Source organism: Aptenodytes patagonicus, chromosome 4 (genome assembly GCF_965638725.1).
Source record: "Aptenodytes patagonicus chromosome 4, bAptPat1.pri.cur, whole genome shotgun sequence".
Taxonomy (NCBI): Eukaryota; Metazoa; Chordata; class Aves; order Sphenisciformes; family Spheniscidae; genus Aptenodytes; species Aptenodytes patagonicus.
In genome coordinates, this window is record NC_134952.1 from 65540236 (window position 1) to 65554451 (window position 14216).

General features: G+C 50.6%; 1 protein-coding gene across 4 annotated transcripts in view; it reads right to left on the reverse strand.

The window, feature by feature from the left end:
• TMEM150C (transmembrane protein 150C) overlaps nucleotides 1-13159 on the reverse strand; it is a 25584-nt gene extending 12425 nt beyond the window's left edge. Inside the window, exons 1-6 of one of the 4 annotated variants that reach the window (XM_076336982.1) lie at nucleotides 13116-13159; nucleotides 7667-7801; nucleotides 1694-1775; nucleotides 584-637; nucleotides 432-464; nucleotides 263-330 (exon numbers count right to left, since the gene is read on the reverse strand). In XM_076336982.1, coding sequence (XP_076193097.1) covers nucleotides 263-330; nucleotides 432-464; nucleotides 584-637; nucleotides 1694-1775; nucleotides 7667-7673 — 244 coding nt within the window. In that variant the 5' untranslated portion in view covers nucleotides 7674-7801; nucleotides 13116-13159. Of the gene's footprint in view, nucleotides 1-262; nucleotides 331-431; nucleotides 465-583; nucleotides 638-1693; nucleotides 1779-2921; nucleotides 2975-7666; nucleotides 7802-11302; nucleotides 11512-13115 lie in introns of those variants that run through there. The other 3 variants (XM_076336980.1, XM_076336981.1, XM_076336983.1) reach the window with 3 other exon arrangements.
• Between the last annotated feature and the right edge of the window lie 1057 nt (nucleotides 13160-14216).

Consider the following 14216-nt stretch of genomic DNA (forward strand, 5'->3'; position numbering starts at 1 on the left):
TGAAAAACAGTCATACAGATTCAAGACTGAGACAATTAAAAACATGAGAATAAATCAGAAACCAATAAAGTTCAAATGCATCCAGCTTCATTCTGTCTTTCTACAAATGAAGACAAAATAATACTGTCTTAATCAGTAGTAATCACAGTTTATATGATTTCACATCATCAGATTCCAATGTGTATGGGATATTACCTATGTTTCAGTGACTTCTTAAAATGAATTATGAGAGAGAAAGAAACATTCCCCTTGTGGTTCCTACCTAGAAATGCCGCCATGTTCATGACTTGGCTAAACACGCAGCTTGCAGGAGGTGCGTCACCTGCAATACTTGGAAATATAAAGTGTATCATTGTAACTCTAAGATGGCAAAGAGACATAAATAACAACTATTAATCAGAACAGTAATTGGAAGAAAATCATTCACTTACCTTATATAAGGTGGTCTTTTGGAACCAGGTTTCCTAAGAGACATAAATGCATAGGAACAAAGATTCAAGATTTTCTTTCCCATTTAGCTTTCATTGTACTATTATTTTAAAGAAACAAGTGACTGAACGTAAAGCCCACAACCAGCTCTTACCTATCTGGTACATTTAGTGGGAGAATTTTGTTATCTTCCACTGCTATAAAGTACCTGTCAAAAAAAAGAAAAAAAGAAAAAGATGAAAACCGTGTAAAACCTCATCCTGGCTTCAATTCCAAATATCACTCAAACAACACATTAAGTGTCTCAAAGTCCACTGGCAGGATCCGCTGGAGGCAGCCTGTGTTTCTCTCTTCTCAAGCAGCCAGTTTTGCTCACTTCCCAGCCTATATGCCTTCCTTTGTGTTGCATCTGTTTTACATGGTCAGGTAGACAAACAGGGTCACTGAACTGAGCTGCCTTAAAAATAACCAACCAGGGGAGTGTTTTCATTTTTAATATGAATCATTTCATTCATCTGGTTTACCATGGTCCGCCATCCACAAAAGCTGTTTTAATACAAACAGAGGGGATGGGACAAGAAGAACAACAAGCAATAGGGGTCAGACAAATGGCTTAAGCTGCCCCTGCTGCTGAAAAACAACGTCCACAGACCATGGCCAAAACCATATCCTACAATATAACTGCTTCTTAGGCTGAGCATAGCTGCTGATGGCACATTTATCGCTCCCAAATTCATGCTGCAGTCGTCTGCCTGCATGATTGGAGGAAGCCCAGCTCAGGGAAATGCATGTCTCGCGTGCACTTTGGTAAGAAGTGTTAGTGATAAAGTGAGGTGTGAGCATTAGGCTGCTGGCAGGTTGTCAGTGCGGTGCTGGATGCTGCGGATTTTGAGTTTGCACCCCAAAGCAGGGCCTTAAGTGCTTCTCCAAGAGCTCTGCTGAGTCATTCAGAGAAAACGTGATGCATTTTTGTCTGTCTCTTTTCAGGCAGCTCCCAGTAACATGTGCCAGGAAGAAGGCAAGGTCAGAAACTTGGCCTGGGGAGCACAGAAACTCAGGGATAAAAATGTGATCCTCCAAGCCATGAACTGACACGGACTGGCCCCTGCCCCTATCATGTGCCTTCCCAGCCCCCAGCCAGTAACTCAAGGATAGAGCATCCCCAAAAGACTCTCCGTACTGAGATACAGCCCGCACCACAGCAGTACTTTCAACTGCCCCAGCCTAACTTGCTCTCCCAAATAACCAGCAGGAGATAACTTACACTATCCATAATCCAGCTGATGTAAACAGGGTAAACACAAGAGGTAAAAACATCCACACGCTGCATTTCTTCCCATCCATACCTGCTAGAAACAAAGAACAAAGTAAAAACAAAAGAAAGAGGGCAGAGGTACCCACTCACCTCTGCCCCCCTCTTTTGAAAGCATGAAGAGCATCCACACAGCAGGTGCCAAAGCATCCCAAGATCAAACTCCTGATGGCCAGACAGCAGGTGCTGCAAACCTTTCATACTGTCATTACTGGCATAAGGGGTTAAGCTACTGCACACAGGCAGCATCATCAGCACTGTGCATAAAAACCAAGGCACAAAGAGTGGTGGAGGGGGAGACTTTTCAGACACACCTACAGCATTTGAGTGGTTTTCAAAGTATTTTTCTTATGCATTTTGCACAAGGTGACACCACAAGACCCACAGCCCTAATTCCCTGCTACTTCCCGTAGGCACAAGGCAAGGCAGCCTTCTTCCCAGGATCATTACCAATTCCACACACGCTGCCTCAGCAAAGCCTGCAGCATGAAGGGAGAAGGATGCACGTGCTGTCTCCTCACCTCCACAAAGCACACAACCAGCTCCCATCCTGGCCGCAGCAATCAGCTAAAAATAGCATTTGGCCACACCCAGAGCAGTGCCAAGCTTGAGTGCCAGCACCCAGAGTACTGTCAGGACGAGGAGTTACAAACAGGATCAGCTCTTGACATGTAGACACTGCGAAATCCTGCACGGGGCATAAGGATGCTCCGTACACCACCTCCTGAGAAAGCATTTGTCCTCCAAGCAAGATCATGCTGGATGAGCATCTGAGATGCCGGGGCTGTTCCTGTAACACGTGCAATTCAGAAACACTGCTATGTTGCTGTGCTACAGACACAGAGTCCTATGTCTCCCTGTGAGTCCTTTGACAACAGATCAAATATTTCCTCATGCTCTGTCCTCCTCCATGAATGTTCCTCCAGGCACCGGCACAGCCAAGAGACACAGAGTGAACAATGTGAGGCTCACAGCTCCAGTGCCTGTTTTACTTTCACCAGGGCAGCAGCACCTGCACCCCTGCGCTCTGCCTCCTCCTCCCTCCTATAGCCTGCTGCAGGGCAGGCATTTCATGGGATCACTGAGGTCCCCACGGGACAGCAAGGCACCCTGGGGTGCCAGGGCAGCTCGGACATGATGGCCTTTCACTAGAGCCTGCTTGTGTTTGCAGCTCAGTTACCTCATCCAGGTCCTTAAAGCAATGACTCTTCCCTTTGCTCCAGAGAAGAAAGTGCCCACGTTGTCGTCCTCCTCCTCTCAGCTCCCCTGGCCTTCCTACATCTGCAGCACAGGAGCCATGGTCTTTCTGGGCCTGCTCTCTCCCCCCTGTGAGGACCCGCAGAAGAGAGTAAGCACCCTCACCGTGGAACAGCCAGCCCCACAGCTCACCACTCCCACAAGACAGCCCCGGGCTCCAAAGGCAACGCTGGCTGGACACTGCTTGGGGCCCCCACACCAACTCTGCCCTGCCCCACAGCAGCAGAGGCTGAAGGAGTTGAGATGAGGCTCCCCAGACCCTGCAGAAGGCAGCCTCACGCTTGCCCCTACAGGTCAGCTGTCCTGTGTTCCCTGCACATCCCCTGGCAGGAGTACAAAACAACACCCTTGCAGTACCCCGAGCCACATCACACTTGCACAAAACCACAAGGCCACGACTTGGTGCTGTCTGTACAGATAGCCTTGAGTGAGGCTGAATTGCAAACCGTAAAAGACAGAAAAGCAATCAGATAAGGTCTCTTCCCTGACCTGGGAGCAGAGAGAACTGCAGACAGGGAGCATGAAACGATGCAAGTATTAAGTACATCAATTTAAAAGGCAGTCAGCTCCAGCGCGTATAGAGATCTTTAGTATGGTGTAACAGATCAGAAGAAATTATCAATGAGTGTGGACTAGATTTCCCCACCCATTTCATCTCTATTCCTCTCCTCCTGCACAGGAGACACAAAGTGTTTCATAGCTCTGTTCCCCGCACAGCCCCTGCTGTAGCAATTGCAACTATTCCGTGAAGCGCTGCCCTTGCCTTTTCCTCCTGCAGCCCATCAACATGCAGCAGCATCCCTTAGCTGGTGTTGGCCATTGCTCTGGTACCGGGAGACCCATACCAGCAATGTCAAGGACCGCTTCCAGGTGGCAGCTGCCTCACCTGCAGCAGGGATGCGTCCCTGCCAGACCCTGGCAGCACAGTGCCCAAGTGCTGGCGCCCCACACAAGGAAGCCATAGCTGTAGCCGAGTTCCCTGCTCCTGTCTTGGCTGAAGGGGAGCAGGCAGATAATGTCACCTCCTGTCACAGCCCGTGATTCCTCTGCAAGGTAATTACTGCTAATGCAGTGCTCGACTCTCCTTTTTTCTCTGGTGGTGGCTAGACTAAGCCAAGGTAACACAATTCTTTCAGTTCAGGGGATGACAGATCTTATTATTTATCCTTCCCCTTTGGAAAGGTACAAAGGATTCATTTACGCAATAAAAGCAAATCCTAGCCATAACACTTGTCTTCATTAACAGGTTGCCACAGCTCCTCTGCCTCCCAGCATGCCTCCCAGCCAAGAAATAGCAGCCTTCGCAAGCTATTTCAGCATTGTCTGTCATGCAGAGACGGAGGTGGCAAAGGGCTTTTCCCCCAGGCAGAGCAGCGAGGCAGCGCAAAGGGATGGGGACTCCACGCCAGGATGAGGTGGGGAAATGCGAAAATACTGTCCAGATAACCATTACTCTGTGCTGAGCTCTGCAATGGAGCGGGGGCAGGACTGGTGCCCAACCTCATCGAAGTCAGTGCAACACGGCTACAGATTTGCTCCCTTGGAAAACAGCCCTGTGTTTAATATTCACTGTGCCATACAGAGTCCCCCTTCTATTGACCACTAACAGAAAATGACATATGAAATCACTGCATATTAAATGAATGACTAGCGCAGAGTGCAGCATCCCGATGGGATGCCAGGTCCACAGTTCAGAGAAACACGTTCATTTCAGCCAGTTAAAAAGAAACACTTAGAGAACATACCCCCCGCACACCTCCCATCACGGCCGGTTGGGTTTGCACCAAGGAGGAAGGACAGCACTCCCAGGGAGTACAACAATGACCTGCGTGGGGCCAGGTCTTCACCAGAGCTCAGTGCAGCCAGGGGTTGACCTTTTGGAAAATAAGCACTCCACATCAGTCTGGCCGGCCTCACAGGGTGCCGAGCTCTGTGCAAGCTCGCCTCTCATGGCAGGCAGCAAGAATTGACCAGGAAAGGATGTTGCCGCTATGCACCCTCCTCTGACAGGCTCCACACCGAGGACAGCATGAGCTGGCACACTCTTGGAAGGAGAGCAGGGGGGCAATGGCTGGACCAGTGGTGTTGCTGGCCCCTGCCAGCCCACACAGGAGGAGCAAGACACCTGCATCTGATGGATGAAATACCAAAAGCAGGAAAGAATGGTCCCTTTCCCCCATGTCCCCAAATGGCAACACCTTTTAACGCTGTCCATTGGCACATCCCACACATGCTTGAAGATGTTTCAACACCCCCATGTGGGCAGAGGATGGTTTAAAACCAGGACTCAGGTCCTGCACATTTCTCATTTACTCCCTGCTGTGTTATTTGGGTGCCAGGAACAAAATTACATGTAACCTCACTTCCTTCCAAAGGAGGAACCCCAAGCATGTGCCAAACCTGCCTAGCTTTGCACTAGTGTTCAGCAGATACCATTCTCAGCAGTTGCCTTTGGGTTAACCTGTCCTCTTCAGGGATGGCCCCGATGTTCGTGTCTTCGAGCTGAGAGACCTCTGTGCACGTTAAGACCAGCACCTCTAACAGCAGCCAGGAACAAGAGAATGAGGAACCCAAATGACAGTCTCCCCTGCAGCACCACAGCAGTTTAGCCAAAATAAAATGCCAAGAGCAACAGGAAAAATAACCTAAATTCTCCATGGGAAATGTAGAAACAATTTCTTTGACAGCTAATTGCTCCACAGGGATAACATAAAGCCAACCTTCCTCTCCGCAGCTCTGTTCTGCATTGCTGCCATGACCAGTGATGCCAAATCTGAGCAGTCAACTCCAGCTGGTGACAACAGCCATCTCCGCCGGCCCATGTTTTCCCAAATAAACACACTGCGTCCAGGAGGCAGTTGGTAATTGCATACATCCATTTGTCTTCCATTTTTAAGGCTTGCACAGGAAGGCCTTCAGTGACAGAAAGCCCTTGTGGTGCAATGGTGCACCACAATACACAATAAAAACCTGTTTTCAGCTTTGCAGCTGACCCCAGCCGGAGTCAGCCCACTTTCCCAAAAGCACACGCTGTGGTTTTCCAGTCCCTCTTGACTCACAGTCTCACACCAGCATTGCAAAAACCCCATCAAGGTGCACTCCTGCTGCCAGCTATCACGGGTCAGGGTGCAGAACTACAAAGGGTTTCACATTAGCACTGCCACAGGGTGTGTCTTGAGAATTTCTCTCAGTGCAGGCTTACTCCCTTATCTCCACTCCCATTTTTATGTCTAAATCTGCTCAGACTGTCAGCTGTTTGCTCTGCTTTTATTACCATTGCCCCACTACACCCCCTCAACCAATTAAGCTCCCATTCCTCTAATGTACACGTTTCAATTACAGCAGGCAGCTCACCAAACATACTGCTGCTTGCTCAAGGTTCGTTTAATGTGGGCATCGTAATTTCATCTGCCGAGCAAAGTAACAGGCTCTTCCTGAAGTTGCTTTCGCCAGAGAACATGAATGTAAGGAAGGACAAAATTACCACGTTAACAGAGTTGTACGTCTTTTTTTAAGACTAGAGCATGCAAATGCATTTCAAGGGCCCATACACAAGCTGCATAATAAGCCAGAGCAACGCTCCTGCATTTCACAGCGCTAGGCCATTGAGTCATTTCAGAGAATAGGTACAGAGCCAGAAGCACTGGGAGAAGGAGGATGCTGTTCAAAACATATGGCAAGTCATAAAGAATTGTTGCTAGTCAGCAACAATCAAAGGGGAACAAACACAATTTGTCTTTTGGGGGAGCCCACTTCAGCTCTCTGTTGCTTTTAAAAGCAAAAATAACCACAGTCACTTGATACCTAATCACTGTAACCGAGTGGATACAAACCAGCATATTACATAACCTGCCGCCCACAAGCCACAAATGCCAATATAACAAAGCAGAGCGTTTTCAGGTTTATCTCAAGGTTCCCAGCCTGAGTGCACAATGCAAGAGATAAGGGATGCCAGAGACTTGTAAATACATAACAAAATAGTGGGGTAACAGGAAGATAAGTGATCCCCTCCATCAGCAGGGTATAGTGCTCTGCTTGCTCTGGGTACCCACCTACCATCTCAAGGGTGTACAGAAATGCCATTTTCATTTATTTATGTAAGAGAGGAATGGGAAAAGGTAGAGACACCTCCGGGTTGCACATGGGGGAAGCAGGAGATGCTTCAGTAATCCTGCAACAATGTTGAGAGGCAATGCTTTCACCCACAGAAACATCCGTACATATTTCTTGTCTCATTTCAAACACTGTAAATGCATTCAGCATGCTAATGAAATGCTCTGGCCAACACAAACCTAATGGAGATGGGCAAAGCACACCAAAGGAATGAAACCTTCTAGTCACCAAAAAATGGGGGCAGAAAAGGCTGTATTAACATCCACTTGGCCACACCATCCCTTCAAGTTTCCCCGGGAAGCTGTCTCCTGCAGTTGTGTAAAATTAATTTGTTATCAATTCTGTAAAAATATATATATTCAGCCTTTCCTGAGTGCCTTGGTAAGAAGACCATGTGACTGACAGCATGACCTACCCAGAGATACTCCTGCAGCACCGCTGGGTCTTGAGGCCAGCATCAACCCTCTGCACCCTACTGTCCTTCAAAGAGTGCCGTTGGTATGCTGCTTCCTGCTGCCACACAACCTTTGCCCTCAATCACACATGAGTACTTACAGGCCATTGAGGAACTGGTGTTGAGCTGCTGTGTTACAGCCAGAGATGTCGACTGTAAACTCTTCTGGGCTGAGTTTGCCTTTCTTGCATTTGGCGTTGTACAAACCAGGCACGTCCTGCTTCAAGACCAGGCTCCTGGATGTTATAAAAGAAAAATGAATGCAATTTGCCACCTTAGGACCAAAGGGGTGTTTTGCAGGCTTTGACAGTGCTGTGCTCTGACCCATGCACCTACATTGGCCTGCACTGACTTCCATGAGGTCCCACTCGTACCATTAGCAGGGCTTGGGCAGTCGTGGCCCTCAGCCTGCAATAGGCAAAGAAGGCAGAGGCAGGAGCTGGGTAAGGCAGAAGGTACACATCCAGTTCAGACAGAAAGAGCTGGGTCAGCAGGCAGTGAAACCAGCTGGGAGCAGCCAGGGCTTAGAGCAAGACTCACAGCAAGCTGAGGAGCACTGCATTTTGCAGGTGCTGTGTGTTTGTTTGTCCCAAGGACCCCATTCTGCTTGGGAGCACCCACTGCAGGATTCAGCCCTCCTGGCTCCTTGTGACCTCAGGAACTGTGTGAGCCAGGCAGCAACCAGCCCCCAGCGAGTCCTTGCAGTGTGAGCGTCTTGGACTGACCACATCCCAGGGCAGACGCCTTACTGCCTCTCCAAGAGCAGAGATGCTCAAGACTGGGGCCACTTTAGCCAGACCTCTCCTCAGATGCAAGGGAAGTCTCTAGCAGAGAGTCTCAACACAGACCCAACCCCACAGTCCCACACCATCACCACAAGGGCATATTTTCCCCTTGCACAATTAGCCAACCCTTTGGTCTGGGATGCTTGCGAAAACGACACTTATCCCAAAGTCCCAGCCAAACCCCAAAGTAAAGAGTTGCTGGAAAATGAGGAGGGCTATTTATGTCCTCATAAAATAAAAGACGGCAAAGCTCTCCCAGTTTCAGCTATGCTGTGAGGAAAGAGTCTCTGAAACCATCTCCTTGCTCTGCAAGTAATACACAAATGCAGGCTGATGTTGTGGCAAAGCCCAGAAAGTCTGAGGCATCGTGCAGACAGGCTGTCCAGTGATCATCCTCCACCTTAACCACCCCAATCTAATGACCACTGCCTGAACCAGCAACAAGCAGAATGGGTGTTTCGCCCCGTAACAGTGATCTTGACGGTGTATTAATAGATTGATAGAGGTCTGCTGAGGTGTTTTATTTGCTTCTCAGTTCCAAAAACACAAATGCCTTCAAGCATTTCCAATGTGCATGGGCAAGCAAAGCGAAGACACACATTACAACAGAAGGGGGTAGGAAGCCTGCCCGAAAGGTTTGTCCCATTTTCGGGAAAACAATGTAAGTGTTGGTAGTAGCAAAGAACATGCAACAGGGAGGCAAAACCTGGCGAAGAAAGAGACAGATATGTCATGTCAACTTACAGATAGCTTTGAAGGTAAGGAAAGACAGACTAAGCCAGAAGAGCAGACTTTGCAGAGCAGTTATTCCTGGTTATACTATCTCCTCCTGTAGTTTATGGATGAGACAGTGCATGCCCTGGAAGGCCAGAACAGTTCCAGGCTTCCCTCCCCTTGCTACTCTGTCACTGTTTTTTTCCCCAATAAACACAAAACATACACTCAAGCTACAGAGCTTCCCATGCAGTGTAAGCAGGGCTTTTCCCGCCTGTTCACCTTGTCTTTCACCTCTTGTCCCTTCTACCCCTCTTTTATCCACTGTTTGGAAGCACAAGCTCCTTTCTTCACTGCACTTTGTAGCTCTACGCTTTTGAAGAGATGTCCACTGTCCCCAAAGCAGCATTTCCTTTGGTTACACCAGTGGGGACCACCAGCAGAAGCGTAAATACCAAGCAGTCTGCACTTGTCAGCCATGGAGAAAACACCCAAGGCCTGTGAGCTTTTAGGGAGTGTGGCATAGCACACCGAACTTTCTCAGGACAGTTTTCCCTCACCAAACTCTTCAGCCTGAGGACTCATGCCTCCTCCACTACTCACATGGCAAACTGAGGTCCTCTTCCCCTCGCATTAGCCACGAAAGCCCCAGGGAAGCAGCAGTGAGATGATGGGCCGGAGGGTGAGCTACGAGCAATGGACGTAATGGACGCAAGCCCATGACTTGGCTTTTGTCATTACTCTAAGGTAGCCCTCTTGGGCATAGAGACTGTCAAGGGTACAAACTACCATGTCAGTCTTTCAGCTCCATTTAGATCTGTGGAAATCATTTGTCCTGAGACAAGTACAAGGTAAGCAATCACATGTAGGCATTTCTGTTGTGTTCATCACTGCCTTGCCAGCATTCCTTATTTGAAGGAATTAGTTACGTTTATTTACCAATCTCCCAGGCTGCTGCAACTATAAATTGCTGCTTGCAGGGTGCTCAGGTGAGCTACAGGAGGAAGGTGCCACACAGCATTTCACTTCACGCAAACCTGTTGCAAACACAACAGACAGAGAGGACCAGGGAACAGCCTCCACCTGTTAAACAGGGGCCAAGCCTGCAAGCCTGCTGTGACCAGCCTCTTCATCACATCCAGAGGGCTTAAAACTTCTGCTGTCTTTTGAAGTATTTTCAGAGACAGATTTTCCTGTAGCGCAAGAGACCACATTAAACCACCTCTAAGAGCATTCAGCTGTGCCAAAACCACACTGGGGAGGTGACACCACACTGTCAGGTGCTCCGTGACAAAGCTGTGGTCATCTCCAGTGGCTTGGCCAGGCAAAGTCTACTCCTGCAGTCCTGTGGTGCCAAAACTGATGGGCCAATGGCTCTTTTGGCTCAGGCAGCCACCACTACTAATCCCAGCGGTTCCTCACGGGGAGCAGAAAATAAGACAGGGAGGGCAGAAGTTCTCTCACCGACTACCTGGATCTGCCCCAGCTCAGGAAATCGAGAGGAGGACGCTGGGCACTCCCCCCACCATTGCAGCAGACCGGCCCAAGTCCCCCAGGCTTTTCCTCCCTTCCCACTTCTCCCCACGGGAGAGGCAGCCGGGACCTCTCCTAATGGCACCAGGGACCACCTCGGCCTCCCCTCCCACCAGACTTGCTGAACATGCTGCCTATTCCACAGGGGAGCACAGCTCAGCAGCTCCTGGGTGCTGTGGAGAAGGCCTCTGCTTTTCTGTGTGGCGGGCAGGGTGGAAAGTAGGCTTCCCTCCTGTCTTGCACATGGGACCAGCCCTCCCCGAGGGAGCCAGGTCTGCATGCCTGCCAAAGGCAAACACTTCTTGACTGAGCAAACAGCACTTTAGCAGGCACCTCTCCCTTGTAGGCACAACCATCCAGAGGCAACCTCAGCATTAAAAATTGGGATTAAACCCCATGCAAGGTAATCTATAGTTGTTTTAACAGTTCCTTTCATGGCTTTTGAAGCTTCATCAGTCTTCTTTTCCTCTCCTCCCTCCTCCCATTCACTCCATCCTTCTCTCTCTACCTGTTCCCTATGCGCTTTGCTTCCCTTTCACCCCTCTCATCCCACCTTCATCCCTGCACCTCAGGTGACTGCTGCTGCAACCTGCAGGGACCCAAGGTGAAGGGAGCCAGGCACCTACAGACCTTTGCAAGTCTTCTTGAGACAGCAAAAAATATCATTATTCCCATTTTAGACAACGGGGCCAGTGAGTTGCTCACCGAGAGGTCACACGGGAAATCGGTGGCACAGAGGAGCGTGCATTCAGAGTCCTGGTCCAAGCCCTCTATCGCAGCAGCAGCCGCCTCATCTGCCAGCCATCCCTCTTCATGGTTTATTCCTCCCAATATATTGCTTAGGATCATCTCTCTCGTTTCCCACAGACCTTTCTCTGCTTCTTCGCTCCCACTTATCCTGCAATCAGAGCTCATTGTTTCAGTTTGGACCGCAGGATCAGGACCTTAAAGTGTCTCTGTTGGGCCAAACCGCAATCTTGCAATCTCAGGCTGCCCGGAAATGGCTGGGGGAGGAGAGAAAACCGTGGACACATTTCTTCCAAGAAAAAACAATTGAAAATGTTGGTGTTCATACAAGTACATATCCCTGCTCTGCATCTGAAAAGCAAACACTGCATCACAAAGAATCTGAAAAGGAGAAATGAAACAACTGCACTGACTTCCACCACCCAGGCTCAGAAAATGCTGACAGCTGGGCACGAAGAACAGCACAAGAAAATAATTTGACTTTTAATAGTACAACAGTGAAAACAGGAGCCAGATGTTTGTCAAGCAAATATGAGTCCCCATTATTTACCCTGTTACCCAAAGGCAGAAAGTCAGCAAGAATCAAGTCCCCTTCTTTTAGGCAGTTTTATCCATTTGAGCAAGACACAACAGGCAGTCAGTGTGTTGGGATATACCTTTCACACACTTCCCTCCTCCATACTGAGTTGCTATTCATAATTAACCATACATGTGTACGTTGCTATGGTGTAAGGATTACGTGAATGTTGATCAGACAATCCTTAAGGTCACTTTCCCGAGAAGCTTTGTTTAAAAAGAAAAAAAAACCTCAAAGGCAGAAGGGAAGATTAGCTCAGAATTTCTCCAACCTTTAGCACCCGAGGGCTCTGAATCAAAGGTCTGGCACAAGCATGCTGCTGTAAGAAAAAGCTAAGACTGAGATCTCAAGGTACCCCATCATCACCCTGGGGCATTAGCACCCAGCATCGGCTTGTCTCTTTGTATCACTCAGAAGCAGGATCTCGCCCCTCCTTCCCTGAGGGACCACAGCAGAGCCGAATGGCCTTTCTCGAAACCTCTTCCCCTCCCAGGAATTTAATGGGACACAGCCTGTATGTCAGGCATTCCGACAGGATCTGGGGAAGGCAGGACTTGTCCCACCCCACAGCCTCAACCCAGGTGAGTTTCTCCACAGACCCCTGTGCGAAGAGGTCCTGGCAGCAGGCTGGCAGATGGCCCTGCCAAGCTCTATTATCATCACATCCCTCAACCCCGAAAGGATGCCACAGAGGGGCTCATGGGTAAGAAGGATGCCGAAATCATGACCTAGGGGAAGATCTCTTCCATAGCTGGGTCCTTCAGGCCCTGGGTCAAGCGGCTCTAGTCGTCTTAGCTACCCTGTGTCTACCTGCCGTAAATCAGCAAGCTCCAGGACAGACAGCACTGAGATTTCGGCTCCTCCCGAGCGCTGCAGCACCTGCGGTGCCCCACGCCGGACCAGCCCCTGCTGCCAGTCCTTCGGGGCGGAGAGCGCTCGCCATCCGCAGCCCCTCGGCACGCCGCGGCAGGCAGCTCGCCTGCTTCCCACGGCCAGGGTCGCCCTCCCGCGGGGCTCCCCGACCGCCACCTCCCGCCGGGGGCACCCAGACCACGACTGGGGAGGGGGACGACTGGGCAGGGGGAGTGACGATTCGCGGGGCGGTGCGACAGGGCGGCGACAGCGCGACAGGAGGGGGCGGGGGGTCTCGCGCTCCCAACGGTCGTTCCCAGACGCTGCGGGGGCGGCTCCTACCTGCGGGCAGCTCCGGTGACGGCTCTGGCCCCGGCGGCGACGGCGAGCGGGGGGCGGGCTGGGCCGAGGGGGCCGGGCTGGGGCCGGGGAGGTGGCCAGGCATCGCCCCCGCCCCGCCCCGCACGGGCGGGGACTGCAGCCGCCGCACGGCGGCTCGGGGCGGACGTTGGCGGCCCCGGGACTCCGCGGAGCCGGTTGGCAGTAAAACCCGCCGCGCCCTGACCGCCGGTTTTGGGGTGGTGGGGCGGGACCGCAGCCTCTCCTAGAACCTCAGAGCACCTCTCGGGCATGGCTGATCCTTGGCGGCCCAATCTCCGCCAACAACAAGCCCCGTACTCTGCCCCAGCACCGTGCATGGGCCCTCGGGCTGCACACTGTCCCTGGCATAGCCATGAGATAGGCTGTAAATTGGCTGTAAATTGGCTCCTTCCCTGCCCTCCCCAGTCCCAGCAGCACCTACCCAGTGTGCGGCTCGGGGTACGCCTTCTGCTCCAAAGTCCCCAGAGGCACTGAAGAGGGCTTACCACCCAAAACCAGCCGCGACATCTTTGTGGTCCTCCTGGGAAGTGGTGCCCATTTGCTAAGTATTTTGGAAGACCTGAAAGAAGCAGCCACCCAGTAGCAAAAGACCCCAGGAGCAGCCTGGGCCAGGCTGTCCTCTTCCACCCCCTATCCCTTTCCTATTGGATGGTGGGCTTTGCAGTCTGTAAAGCCTCTCTGTGGTTGGAATTTTGAGATGAAACATTCCCAGCATAACAGCTCGGTGATAACCATTTGGGAATGTTTCCTGGGGTGGAGGGATCCCTTCGCTGTCTGACCTTCACGGGATTAAGTCAATGTGAACGCTACCATTTTTTTCTCCTCTCCCTCCCTTCTCTCTCTGCCAGGATGCGGTATGACTGATATTATTTATTGACTGTCTTGTTTCTTCTCCTAAAACCCAAATAAGGTGGCACTTATTCAAAGTTTTGCCCTGGTGCTACCACTTATGAACCAACACAAGACAGCCACCTGCCTAAATCCACGCCAGGCCCCAGAAGTGAGCTAAGTTAGACATCAGCAGTTTATCCGTATTTTATACACTGTCTTTCTAGTGGCCAA